We start from the raw sequence: 12733 nt of genomic DNA on the forward strand, positions 1-12733 counted from the left end.
CCGAGTCTCGCAGGAGAAACTGCATGTGGTCCCCAGGGAAAGCTGCATGCCTCAGGACAAGCTAGGCCCAGCCGATGTGAGGGGTGGGTCCCTCAGCAGGTGGTCCTGGGCATGGCTGCTTTTGGAAATACCTGTTAAGCTTGAGCTCTTCCCTAATGCAAGACCCATTCTGCCTTCTGGGCCACGGCCAAGCGAGGCAGAGAGCACAGGAGGCTGTTCCGGGGCCCACAGCCACCTTCTTTCCACGACCCTCACCCTCGTCTCCAGTCAAACGTACTGACCGTGCCCTGACCTCATCCCCTCCCAGCCCTGGCGGGCGGAAGCTTCACTGTTTGAGGCGTCAGGACACTCACATTTGCTGGGCAGACGGAGGGCAGTGTAGTTGAGCGGAGCGGGTGGGCACCCTTTGGGGCCTGGCAGCTTGTAAGACTTGAGGTTGGATTCCCAGCTCTGCCCTGGGCATGCTGTGTGTCCTGGGCCCATGCCTGCCCCGCTCTGAGGCCTTCCCGTCAGCCCTGTGGTGGGAGCCCAGCTTCCTTGAGGACACCAGGCAGGACCAGGCTGGGGAGTGAAGTTTTGGAGTCTCAGGCTCATATACGGGACAGTGGTGGGGCTGCAGGGTGGAGGGGAGCGGGGCAGGGGCCGGCTCGGTGGGCCACAGTGGCTGCTGCCCGGCATCTAAACAGCTTTTTTACAATGTCAAACAGGGGAAAGGCGGCTAGAGCAGCACATCCCCCCTCAGGCCGTTTCTAATGGTAAATATGTCTGCTCTCCCCGCTTGCTCTCACTGGCTTGCTAGGGGAAAGGCTAACCGCTGGGGCTCCCACTAACTGCATGCCCTCGGGGCTCGGCCTGGCTGGCTCCCCTGCCGGCAGGGCCCACCGAGCGTCTCCTGAGTCCCCAAGAGCTGGCCCAGGAGCCTTCATGCTGGTTTTGTCTTGGATCCTATCCCTCTCCTTTTCTCTTGCCCTGTCCTTCCACCTTCTCCCTCACCCACCTTCTAACACCTCACCCTGCCCGGCCATCGGCCCCCTCCCTGTCTCTGCCTTCGACACCGCTGAAGACCCAGCAGCCCCATCTCAGCCATCGTGTCCACTGTGCCACCCTCCTCGGGGCTTCCTGCCCGCAGTAGCTCCAGTCCCAGCATCGCGCGTTGCCCGCTCCCTCCGTATGGTGCAGATCATGGCCTTGGCGTTCAGACAGACCTGACTCTGGGTTCTGGCCCTGCCGCCTTCTAGCTCTGCCGAGTCCGCCTTGACTCGCACAGGATCTCTGTTCCCCTCTCACTACTCTGGGCTTGGGGCCCCCCTTCTTACGCTAAGGACATTCTTGGGGGACTGGCTGGGCTTGGAGTCTGAACTCAGGTTCCCTCCCATGACCTTGGGGAACCCCAGGAGAGACAGGCGGGAGTGCTGCATAGGAGATCCCCTGTGGCCGCTCCCAAACCCGGGCATTGGAGGGACCAGGCATGACCAAGGCCCCACCGGCAGTTGGCCTTCTAGTGCCCCGTCCGTGCTGCTCTCCTCAGTGACGAGGGTTGGGCCGAAGTTTTAGGAGTCTGCGATTCAAGGCGATAGTGCTCTCTGGTGCCTTTCTCATTCGGTTCCCGATTCTGGGAACCACTCCTCTCTTTCCTCGCAGAGGCCGTGGGATGTTGTCTCTCTGATGGGAGACTCTAGGCCCCCGGGGGATGGCCCACACCTCCTCACAGCCCCTGTGCAGGGCCTCGCATGATCTGAGCTGGGGGTTTTTCCTGCCTCACGGACACTCCTCAGCTGTTAAACCTGTTTTTCTCCTGCTCTGAATTCAGAAAATAGGGCAAGTGACCCATCCATACATCCCTACTCCAACCTCTCAGCGAAGGGAAGCTTACCAGTCGGGAGGGGGCGATAGCAGGGACAGCGCTGAGGTTCTGTAGCTCGCTGACCTGCCTCCCTGCGCCCTTCCTGCTCTGATCCTGCTGCTTTTGCCCCCTCTGCCCCCCTCCCCACCAGGAACGTAGAACCACAGAGCAGCCCACTTGCCTCCATCTGCTCCTAAAAAGAGGGCTTGGGAGGAGCTGGGGGAGCCTCGAAGGGGCTGGGAAATGACTGCCGTCCCTTCTGAGGACCAGCAGTCAGCCCTTGAACTGGAATTGTTCTTAAAGCAGCTGGGCAGGGAGGCAGGGGAAGAGGAATCGGTGGCCATCAGCCGTCTCTGGAATCACCAGGCTCACTCTGCCCAAGATTTCCCCACCATGACCCCCCACCCACCAAAGGAGGTAGTCAGTGGAAAGAGGGAACTCCTGTCCGCCCCTTCTTATTCCCTGGTAGCGACTGCTCCCACCCTCCTTGCACCCGCCCTCTCTGCATCCTCCACCCTCAGCACATTCCTGCCTGACAGCTCTGGCTTGTACCTGCCTCACTGCTGTCCACCTTGTTTCAATCAAGCAGGGGGCAGGGACGTGCCTGCTTGGCTGCACGGTGAGGGGCCGGGGGCTGGGGCCTCCGCTCACTGCTCCTCGTAAAGCACAGGGAGGCAGCGGGGCCTCGCCTCTGCCCGCCGGCCTCTGTGGAGTTTGGGGTCCTCCAGGCCGATAACCTGTTCCCGTCCGGCTCCCTCCTACACAGAGACCTGTGCCGTCAACAACGGGGGCTGCGACAGTAAGTGCCACGACGCGGCGACAGGCGTCCACTGCAGCTGCCCCGTGGGCTTCATGCTGCAGCCGGACAGGAAGACCTGCAAAGGTGAGGGTTTCCATAAGACGGGGGCGGAGGGGAGGGCTGAGGTGGGGACTGAGAGAGAGGAGGGACCAGACCTCCTGCACCCCTGGAGGCTATCCGGATGCTAAAGGGCCGAGGTCATAGTTCAGGCTTGTCTGCTGTCCACCATTCCCATCTCTGTTCACGAGGCACAGAAGTCCAGCCCGTCCCTGAGTGCCCCCGCCCGACACGACCTTGATTTCCCTGCTTTCATTCCTGTCCCCTACAGATCCTTAACCCTCTCGGCTAATGAACATGCCATTTACATTTGTCCCTGGGTCTGAAGGATATGTGAGCCTGTGTGTGTGAAGTGTGTTCCATAATCCCCTTATCCCACATTGGCCGTCCTGGTCGGGTGGGAGCACTGATGCTGGGGCCTGGCTCCTGGGTTCAGATCCCAGCTCTGCCTCGGCCTAGCTCTGTGATCCTGGGCAAGTAACTTGGCATCTCTGCGCCTGAGTCTCACCACAGTGAGGGTGCTTGCAGAATGCTGTAAGAAGGAAAGGAGTTATAAATTACAAAGTACTTAGAACAGGCCTGACCAATGATGAACACTTTGTGCTAGCCGATACGCTGGTAGACTTTCCCACACTGTGCATCTATTTCCTCTCCTTTAAGGAGCCAGGTCTACGGGAAGGTTGGGAGTGCAGGGTAGCCATGCTGAAAACAATGATTCATCGGGGCCTGTTCCCTGGTCAGCGGAGTGAGGCCTGGAAGGAGGCCTGGGCTCATTCTTGTGTCTTTTGGCCAGCAGCTGGCCGAGAGGACTGGGAGGGCTGGGGCAGCGGGTCAGACAGCCAGAGCTGAGAGGTTTCCTGCTGGGAAGGACTGTTGACAGGTATGCTGAGAGTGAGGGGAGGGCTGCCCCTCCCCCAAGGAGGGGTGCTAGCCTGGGTCCTGTCTGCCACCAGCTTGGGGAACTTGACCTCAGGAAGGAAGCTGCTCACCCTGCCCCCCCTCCCTTCCGAGTGCTGAAAGCTGCCTCAGGCCTGAGTCTCTCCAGATCTCTCCCAGTCCAGCCCCTGCCTGGCCCTCTCCCCTCCCCCATCAGCGACCCAGCCCCACTCGCTGGCTTTCCCCTCTGAAGAGCTGTCCCTTTGAATATCCACGTCTCTGTGCCATCTCCTCACCCACCCTGCTGGGCTCCGGTGGCAGGCGGGGGCGAGGAGGGGGGGCAGGAAAGGAACAAACCCCATCCTCCAGCCTTTGGGGAAGGGCCACCAGCAGCCGAGTGAAGGGCATGGACTGGCCCTGTCAGTCAGAAGGGCATGGACTGGCCCTGTCAGTCAGAAGCCCACCTACTTCCTGCTCCAGGCAGCTCCCCGAGGGCCTGACCTGGCCCCCCTGCATCCCCTTCTTAGGGGACTCGGCCTGAGGAAAGGTGCTGGTAACGGCACAGACAATCCCCTGAACAGGGAAGAAGTGGGAGAGAGTCGGAAGGCGCAGGCTCAGGGCTCTCCATGATTCCGGCTGTGAGGCAGGGCGTGATCCTGTATCCTGCTTGTCCCCAGCCTTCAGTATTACCTTTGATTTTCTCTATTTGTCCTGCTTCCCCAGACATAGACGAGTGCCGCCTGAACAACGGGGGCTGTGACCACATTTGCCGCAACACGGTGGGCAGCTTTGAATGCAGCTGCAAGAAGGGCTATAAGCTTCTCATCAACGAGAGGAACTGCCAGGGTGAGTCGACTTGGGCCAAGGAGAAAGCCCGGGACAGGTCCTTGGGGTGGAGAGATTCAAGCAGCCGAGCCTGAGAAAGTCAACGGACACGGCGGAGACCTTCTGTACGCTGGGTCGTGCTGCAAATTGGCAAATGCATGCCTTCTTGGCGGCCCAGCTCTGCACTGGGGCGCGTGGCTTGGCAGAGGGAGGGAGGGGTTTCACCCCAATTCATATCCTTGGTAGGGCCTGACCTGCCTAACCACACACAGCGGCCCTGACCAGAGGCATCCGGTCTCGCCGTTCCTGACTCCAGGGATGCAAGCGGGGGGCCAGGGATGGGAGCATTGCTGCATCGCTGACTCTAGGGCTGGGCCATCCATAGGGGCTTTCAATGTAAGGAGGGAGCCAAAGCCCTTCACCTGAGCAAGGGGTCCCAGGGCCAAGTGCCCCAAGGCAGACTCCGGCTTGAATCCTTGCTCTTCCAGATATAGACGAGTGTTCCTTTGATCGAACCTGTGACCACATGTGTGTGAACACGCCGGGAAGCTTCCAGTGCCTCTGCCATCATGGCTACCTGCTATATGGTGTCACCCACTGTGGGGGTAAGCCAGCAAATCTGCACCTTCAGCTACCAGGCCCCTCTCACCTCCTCACCGTTCAACTGAACGAGCCCCTGAGTTGGCTTGTTCCCAAGCCAATGGGCAAATCCCCAGGTACACGTGCCATGTCTGCATCCATCAGGATGAAATGGGAGGAGTTAAGACAACTGGGAATCAGGTATCAGGGACTGGCATCCTGCCTCCAAAATGCCTATCTCCCATCCCCATCACTTTCCCCTGACTCCTATCCTTAGCTCCCAATGACAGCCCCACTGGTAGGTAGCAGAGGAAGGCTTGACAAAGCTCATCACCTGGGCCCCTTCTCAATCATTCTTTTGACTGTGGACAGAGATAAAGAAAGGAGGTCGTAGGTGTGACCTCTTCTCAGACCGGTAGTCATCTTGAAATGCCTGGAACTCTAACCCGGGGTCCTTACTGCCCACCCCCTGGCTCCTTCTCCTCCCCCACCCGTGTTTGTCTGTGACTCCCTGCTCCTCCCCCCAGATGTGGATGAGTGCAGCATCAACCGGGGAGGTTGCCGCTTTGGCTGTATCAACACTCCTGGCAGCTACCAGTGTACCTGCCCCGCAGGCCAGGGCCGACTGCACTGGAATGGCAAGGATTGCACAGGTGGGCATCGCCCTCTGCTGGCCGCAGCTGGCACTACCATTTCAGGGGTTCTGGAAAGCAACACATTCCACGTTGAGGAAAGTGAGGTAGTAACAGGGGTGGAGAGTGTGGCTGTTAGACACAGGAAGGCTCCAGTAAATAGCGCTTCCCTTCCTTCATCAGTCTGTGTGAGTGACAGTTACAACTCTGCGTGTAGCTACTTCTCTTCCTCCACGTTACCCGGCTGAGGGAGAGGCTGCGAACCGCAGGCCCGCCCCTCCTCAGGCTCCTCTCCCTTCCTAGAGCCTGTGAAGTGTCAGAGCAGTCCTGGTGCCTCGAAAGCTCTGCTCAGCTGCAACCGCGCCGGCAAGAAGGACACCTGCGCCCTGACCTGCCCCTCCCGGGCCCGGTTTTTGCCAGGTACATAGGGGAGGCTGCTGGAGGGCCCGGGGGGGGGGGGGGAGTGGGGAGACTGGCTGTTCAGGCAGCAACTCTGCTGCCCTTAGAGATGTCCAACCAGTGAGGGTTTTGGGGGGTCAGGTCAGAGCTGTGACAGCCCCCTTCTCTCAGAGTCGGAAAATGGCTTCACGGTGAGCTGTGGCACCCCCAGCCCCAGGGCCGCTCCAGCCCGAGCTGGCCACACCGGGAACAGCACAAATACCAACCACTGCCATGGTGAGCACCAGCCTAAGGCCTGTTCCCACCCCACTCTCTTGCTTATTGACCCCGATTTCTCTTCTTCGCTAACCACTGGCCTTACTTCTTTCTGGATTCCCGTTCTTTGCTCCGTAATTCCCCAGCCCTGCTGCCTTGCTCCCTCTTCCCCTAGCATCTGATTGCCTTGGCTTCTGTAATCCCTCTCCTCCAGTCAAGCCCTGGCTTCTTGCCCAGCTTCTCACTGTCCCCCACAGCAGCCCTCACCCCACCCCCAGGGCTCCCAGGCTCTGCTGAGCTTCTCCCATCCCTCCAGAGGCTGCAGTGCTGTTGGTTAAACAGCGGGCCTCCTTCAAGATCAAGGACGCCAAATGCCGCCTGCACCTGCGAAACAAAGGCAAAATGGAGGAGGCCAGCAGAATCCTGGGGCCAGGTCTGGACTGGGGACCCCACTCCAACAGGTTGTCTGGCCATCAAACCCTCCCCACCCCTCAACTCTCCTGCTTAGTGAGATGGCCGAAAACCCACTGGACCCTGAACTCTAGAAAGAGCAGGGGCAAACGCAGATGTAGGCACAGAGCCCCAGGGAGCCCCACGTCATTCTCCAACTAAAAGAGAAGGGAGGTAGAGGCAGTCAGGGATGTGGTGCGAGTGTCAGGCTTGGGCTGGAGGGTGAGAGCTGGAGCGAGAACTTTCCCGTCCCAGGTGCCTCCTGCTCCGACTGCCAGGTCACCTTCATCCACCTCAAGTGTGACTCCTCTCGGAAGGGCAAGGGCCGCAGGGCCCGGACCCCTCTAGGCAAGGAGGTCACTCGGCTCACCCTGGAACTGGAGGCAGAGGTCAGAGCCGAAGAAACCACAGGTGGGACTGGGCGCCAGGCTGGAGGAGGGCGGCGGAGGGCAACCACAGGTCTCAACAGCGAGGGGGACGGGGGGGGGGGGCCTGTATGAGGGGCAGACCCTGCCTAATGCCAAGCCCGGGAGCCAGTCCTCTCACCTGTAGCCCCAGCTTTGCTCTTCCCCTCCTGCTCACAGCCACTTTCTTCTCTTCCTCCTCTGGCTCGTACCGCCACCCGCCACAGCCAGCTGTGGGCTGCCCTGCCTCCGACAGCGGATGGAACGGCGGCTGAAAGGGTCCCTGAAGATGCTTAGAAAGTCCATCAACCAGGACCGCTTCCTCCTGCGCCTGGCGGGTCTTGATTATGAGCTGGCCCACAAACCGGGCCCGGTAGCTGGGGAGCGAGCTGAGCTGGTGGAGGCCTGTAGGCCTGGGCAGCACCGCGCAGGGGCCAAGTGTGGTAAGGGAGCTTGCTGGGACATAGGGGAACCTGGGAATAGAAAGACCCAGCTGGGACCAGAGCAGAATACGTTATGGCCTCAGTTGCATCTCTCAATTGGGAGGCAGCCAAGACCCTCCTGCCCCTCCCTGGTCCCAGGCTGAAATCTAGGACAGTAGGTGGGGCCACCAACCCTCCTGCACATGGCTTTGGCCCCTGATTCTTCCACGTAGAATTCTGTTTCCAGACAGAGATTCTCCTTAAATCTGGGGGAGTGGGAAGGGGAGTCCCAGGCCTGGGTGGTGGGAAATAGGGGGGGTGGGTGGCTAGCACAGCCGACTCTCCCTCAGTCAGCTGCCCGCAGGGAACGTATTACCACGGCCAGACGGAGCAGTGTGTGCCATGCCCAGCGGGCACCTTCCAGGAGAGAGAAGGGCAGCTCTCCTGCGACCTTTGCCCTGGGAGTGATGCCCACGGGCCTCTTGGAGCCACCAACGTCACCACATGTGCAGGTGCCAGGGGAACAAACAATGCAGAGTGGGGTAGGGTGGGCACTGGGATGCCCACGGGCATGGGATTTCCCAAGGGCAGGCCCAGGCTCCAGGCTACTCTCCTAGTCAACATCCTGTTTGTGTGCCTCTGTCCCCTGAGACTGGGTGACCCCAAAGGGATGACCAGGACCATCCCCATCAGAGTTGGGCCCTTGGTTCATTGCAGGTCAGTGCTCACCGGGCCAGCACTCTGTGGATGGGTTCAAGCCCTGCCAGCCATGTCCCCGTGGCACCTACCAACCCGAAGCGGGGCGGACTCTGTGCTTTCCGTGTGGCGGGGGCCTCACCACCAAGCACGAGGGGGCCATCTCCTTCCAAGACTGTGACACCAAAGGTGAGTAGGCTACTCCCCCTTCAGGGGCTCCCCTACCCCCAACACTTGCCCAAACTCCCCAAGTCTCCAGAGTAGCCCCAAGTTTGTTGCTCTGCCATCTTCCCCAAACTAAGAAAGGCCCAGCTGCCCGACCAGCCACACCATCCTGCTCATAGGCCCATCCTGACCCGCCACAGCCACAAGCCTGGGAATTGGGGGAGAAATAACAGTAACGATTACCCTTCTGCTTTGGGAAACTGGTGGCACAGTCTCCCCAACACTACAAACGAGTTTCGGTGCAGGTTTGGCACCGCTCGGTGCCTGAAAGAAAAGGATGGGCACTGCAGCCGACCACTGTCAAGCTTGCCTTCCCTGCCTTGAACTCTGGCATGACGAGGAAAGGTTGGGACTCTGGGAGAAACCGTGGTGTCTCCAGTCTCCTGATTCTCCAGGATGAATGTGTCCTGCCCATCCTACGTCCCAGAACTCCCACTTGCCTGCCACCTTAACGCCTCCTTTCCCCCTGCCTGCAGTCCAGTGCTCCCCGGGGCACTACTACAACACCAGCACCCACCGCTGCATCCGCTGTGCCACAGGCTCCTATCAGCCTGACTTCCGCCAGAACTTCTGCACCCGCTGCCCAGGAAACACAAGCACTGACTTCGACGGCTCCACCAGCGTAGCCCAGTGCAAGAGTAAGTGGCAGGCCCGGCGGCAGGAAAGGGGTTAGAGAGGCGGGCACAGTGGGCACAGGAAGCAGCAAGGTGGGAGATCACCAGCAGGGAGGGGCCTGGGGCGTGGATGGGCAGGGAAGCCCCACTCTCCGTCTCTCCCCAACTCACTCAGGCTCAAGACCAGTTGCACTCTCTCCCTGGAGACAGGCCATGGGGAGGCAAAGACAGGAGAGGGGAGATAAGAAGGTCCTAAAAGAGCAGGAGGGAAGGGGACCCAGAACTTGGAGAAAGGATGATGAGCTCAGAAGGTGGCTAGCTACCTACCTGTGTCTGATCTCCACTTCAGAGCTCTTCATGTTCCCCAACCCACTTCCCCACTGACCTCACTTCTCCTTCTTGCTCTGTCCACTGCCCTTGGCTACAGATCGTCAGTGTGGTGGGGAGCTGGGTGAGTTCACTGGCTATATCGAGTCCCCCAACTACCCAGGCAACTACCCAGCTGGCGTGGAGTGCGTCTGGAATATCAACCCCCCGCCCAAGCGCAAGATCCTTATCGTGGTACCCGAGATCTTCCTGCCATCTGAGGACGAGTGTGGGGACGTCCTCGTCATGAGGAAGAACTGTGGGTGGCTGCACAGCTGGGCCAGGGAAGGGCAGTCCAGATCTGGTTGGGAGGGAAAGGGAAAACTGGCCCAGGAAGAACAGGGGCCGTGGCAAGGGAGGCCTTGGGAGGAGAGACGCTCACATAGGAAAACAGCCATGATGCGCATGGTGGGTGGGTCGGAAGCAGTTTAGAAAGGCAGCACTGGGGCCAGAACTCCAGTGGTGTCACATGTGCCACTGTCCTCCTCTAGCATGTTTGCTGTTCCATTCATTTAAGTGTCAGATTTCTTCCACTCTGTGAGTGCCAGGGTGTCAGAGAGGAGTTATGGAACAAGCTCACGGGGGTGGGAGACACTATATGTATGGGGGGTGGGGGCGGCGTGCACAGGTGACGCCTCTCGGCATGATTCCTCCTCCCACAGCCCTCACTCCGGGAGGGCTTGGGGAGCGCGCCCTGTTGCTCCCTGACGTGCTGCTTGCCTTCCCAGCCTCCCCATCCTCCATTACCACCTACGAGACCTGCCAGACCTACGAGCGCCCCATCGCCTTCACCGCCCGCTCCAGGAAGCTCTGGATCAACTTCAAGACCAGCGAGGCCAACAGTGCCCGTGGCTTCCAGATCCCCTACGTCACCTACGATGGTGAGCAAGGGCAGGGCAGCCAGGGGGGTGGCTGAGAAAGGGGAGGCTCGAGAGCCTGGGAGGCGGCAAGGGGAGCAGAAGGGTTCCCACCCCTAAGCTCTTCCCCTGGGTTGACTTTGCAGAGGACTATGAGCAGCTGGTAGAAGACATTGTGCGAGATGGTCGGCTCTATGCATCTGAAAACCACCAGGAGATTTTAAAGGCAAGTGAATATAAATAACAACAGCCAACATTTAATGAACATGTATGTAACAATGTGCAGGCAATACGCTATGTGCTTACATGAATATTCTCATTGGAGACACACAATTGCTATGTGAATTAGGTACTTTCATCACTCCCACTTGACAGATGAGAAATATGAGGCACGGAGAATTATAGAAGTTGCCCAGAGGTTAAGCTGAAATTTGAGCCTAAGCCCACCTGACTATAGTATTACCCACACCTTGGGGGAAGACAAAGGGAAGATGAGATGTAATGTTCCCTACCTCTTCCATAAAAAATTCTAGGGTCTGGCCAGTGTGGCACCTATGAACCAGGAGGTCAGGGTTTGATTCCCAGTCAGGGCACATGCCCAGGTTGCAGGCTCCATCCCCAGTAGGGGGCGTGCAGGAGGCAGCTGATCAGTAATTCTCTCACATCATTGATTTTTCTTTTTCCCACTTCCTCTCTGAAATCAATAAAATATATATATATATATTTTAAATCTAGGGAAAACTAGGTATAGAAAGATGCTTTTGCTTAAGTCCCTTCCTTCCCTTACTCCCACAGAAAAGCAAATTAGCACAGCATTTCTCAGAGTTAATTCAGTAAAGACCTCTTTTAAGGGAAAAGAAATGTTTCCAGCATTAAAGAATCAACTAGACACCTGGGTCATGTGGATCCCAGTTTGAGAAAATCTTACTTAAGAAACTATAGTCCTAGTCACAGTCCTTCATAAATTATTAATTTTAAAAAGGTTTGCTCTATGTTAATAATTTTTGTATTATCATCAAAATAATGGACATGATAACAAAAATCTTCTAGAACTTGCAGACTGCAAAGAATATCATTTCAGAAATGCTTTTAAAACATTTTTTAGCCTAGCTGGTTTGGCTCAGTGGATAGAGCGTTGGCGTGTGGACCAAAGGGTCCTAGGTTCGATTCTGGTCAAGGGTAAGTACCGTTGTTGCAGGCTCCTTCCCGGTCTGGGCCCTGGTCGGGGCTCATGCAGGAAGCAACCAATCAATGTGTTCTCTCACATCAGTGTTTCTATCTTTCCCTCTCTCTTCCACTCTCCCTAAAAACCAATGGAAAAATATCTTCGAGTGAGGATTAACAGAAAAACAAAACCAAAAAAACAACACATTTTTTAAAGCACCTGAACCCTTATTTCAAACTATGGGCTCAGTGCACGAAATCACGTGAGACCAAGACCCGGCGCGCCACGGGACACAGCGTCAAGTCACCTCCTGGTGACCTGCACACCACGGGACCCAGAGTCAAGTCCCGCCAGCGCCACAGGACACAGCGTCAAGTCACCTCCTGGTGACCTGTCTTTGGTCGTTATGGCGTTACGACCACTGGGTTTTTATTATATAGATATGCTATGGAATTTTAATGTATAAAGTAGTCGAGCTGTTTTGATTAAAGTGGGGAGGAGAGGCTGAAAGCCCCAACTCTTATTTTAAAAATCTGCTGATGCAGTGGAAAGAACCTACCCTAGAAGCTGGAAGATCTGAGTCCTAAGGCACAGGCCTGGCACGTACGAGGCTCTCCACACATCACGTTGCCAGATTGCTCAGGGAAGGCCTCTGAGAAGAGACCTGAATGAGGTAAAGGCCTACCTATCAGACGATCAGGAGAGGAGTGTTCCAAGCTATGGAGCATGGGAGCAGTGTGGCATGTCCAAGAACTTTGAGAAGGCCAGTGTGGTCAACAGAATAAGGAAAATTCGAGAGGATGGAGGAGAGAGAACTGAGCACAGATCACATTCAACGAATGGGCCATGCAAGGGACTCGGCTTTACTGAGAGAAAAGAAGCAGAGAGGTGTTTTAAATGGACATGACCTAATTAAACATTTTTTAAAAGTCACTCTGTAGAAGCATAGGGTAGGTAGAAGCATGGAGACCAGTTAGCAAGCGCTTGCAATAGTCCAGGTGAGAGATGATGGTGGCTTAGACGGGGTGCTAGCTGTGGAGACAGTGACAAGTGGTCAGACTCTGGACATATCTTGAAGGTAGAGTCAACAGGACTTGCTGTGGTTGTGAGCAAAGAAGAGGAGTCGAGGATGGCTTCAAGGATTGGGCCATGGGAGGCTGGGCTGCCACTGGCCGAGCTGAGATTCTAAAGGAGGAACAGGAAGTGGGGGTGGGGATCCAGCTCACCTCAGTGTAGCCCCGTTAGACAGCACGGGGGGGGGGGGGGGGG

At 57.3% G+C, this 12733-nt stretch overlaps 1 protein-coding gene across 1 annotated transcript in view; it reads left to right on the forward strand.

Moving 5' to 3' along the window:
- SCUBE3 (signal peptide, CUB domain and EGF like domain containing 3) overlaps positions 1 to 12733 on the forward strand; it is an 18568-nt gene that overhangs the window by 5596 nt on the left and 239 nt on the right. The window contains exons 5-19 of the mRNA XM_015560847.1: positions 2610 to 2726; positions 4299 to 4421; positions 4889 to 5005; positions 5507 to 5632; positions 5915 to 6031; positions 6182 to 6286; positions 6582 to 6698; positions 6971 to 7126; positions 7347 to 7562; positions 7892 to 8053; positions 8259 to 8426; positions 8939 to 9100; positions 9504 to 9701; positions 10171 to 10323; positions 10446 to 10525. Coding sequence (XP_015416333.1) covers positions 2610 to 2726; positions 4299 to 4421; positions 4889 to 5005; positions 5507 to 5632; positions 5915 to 6031; positions 6182 to 6286; positions 6582 to 6698; positions 6971 to 7126; positions 7347 to 7562; positions 7892 to 8053; positions 8259 to 8426; positions 8939 to 9100; positions 9504 to 9701; positions 10171 to 10323; positions 10446 to 10525 — 2117 coding nt within the window. The remainder of the gene's footprint in view (positions 1 to 2609; positions 2727 to 4298; positions 4422 to 4888; positions 5006 to 5506; positions 5633 to 5914; positions 6032 to 6181; positions 6287 to 6581; positions 6699 to 6970; positions 7127 to 7346; positions 7563 to 7891; positions 8054 to 8258; positions 8427 to 8938; positions 9101 to 9503; positions 9702 to 10170; positions 10324 to 10445; positions 10526 to 12733) is intronic.

Source organism: Myotis davidii, unplaced genomic scaffold (assembly GCF_000327345.1).
Source record: "Myotis davidii unplaced genomic scaffold, ASM32734v1 scaffold1036, whole genome shotgun sequence".
Classification (NCBI taxonomy): domain Eukaryota; kingdom Metazoa; phylum Chordata; class Mammalia; order Chiroptera; family Vespertilionidae; genus Myotis; species Myotis davidii.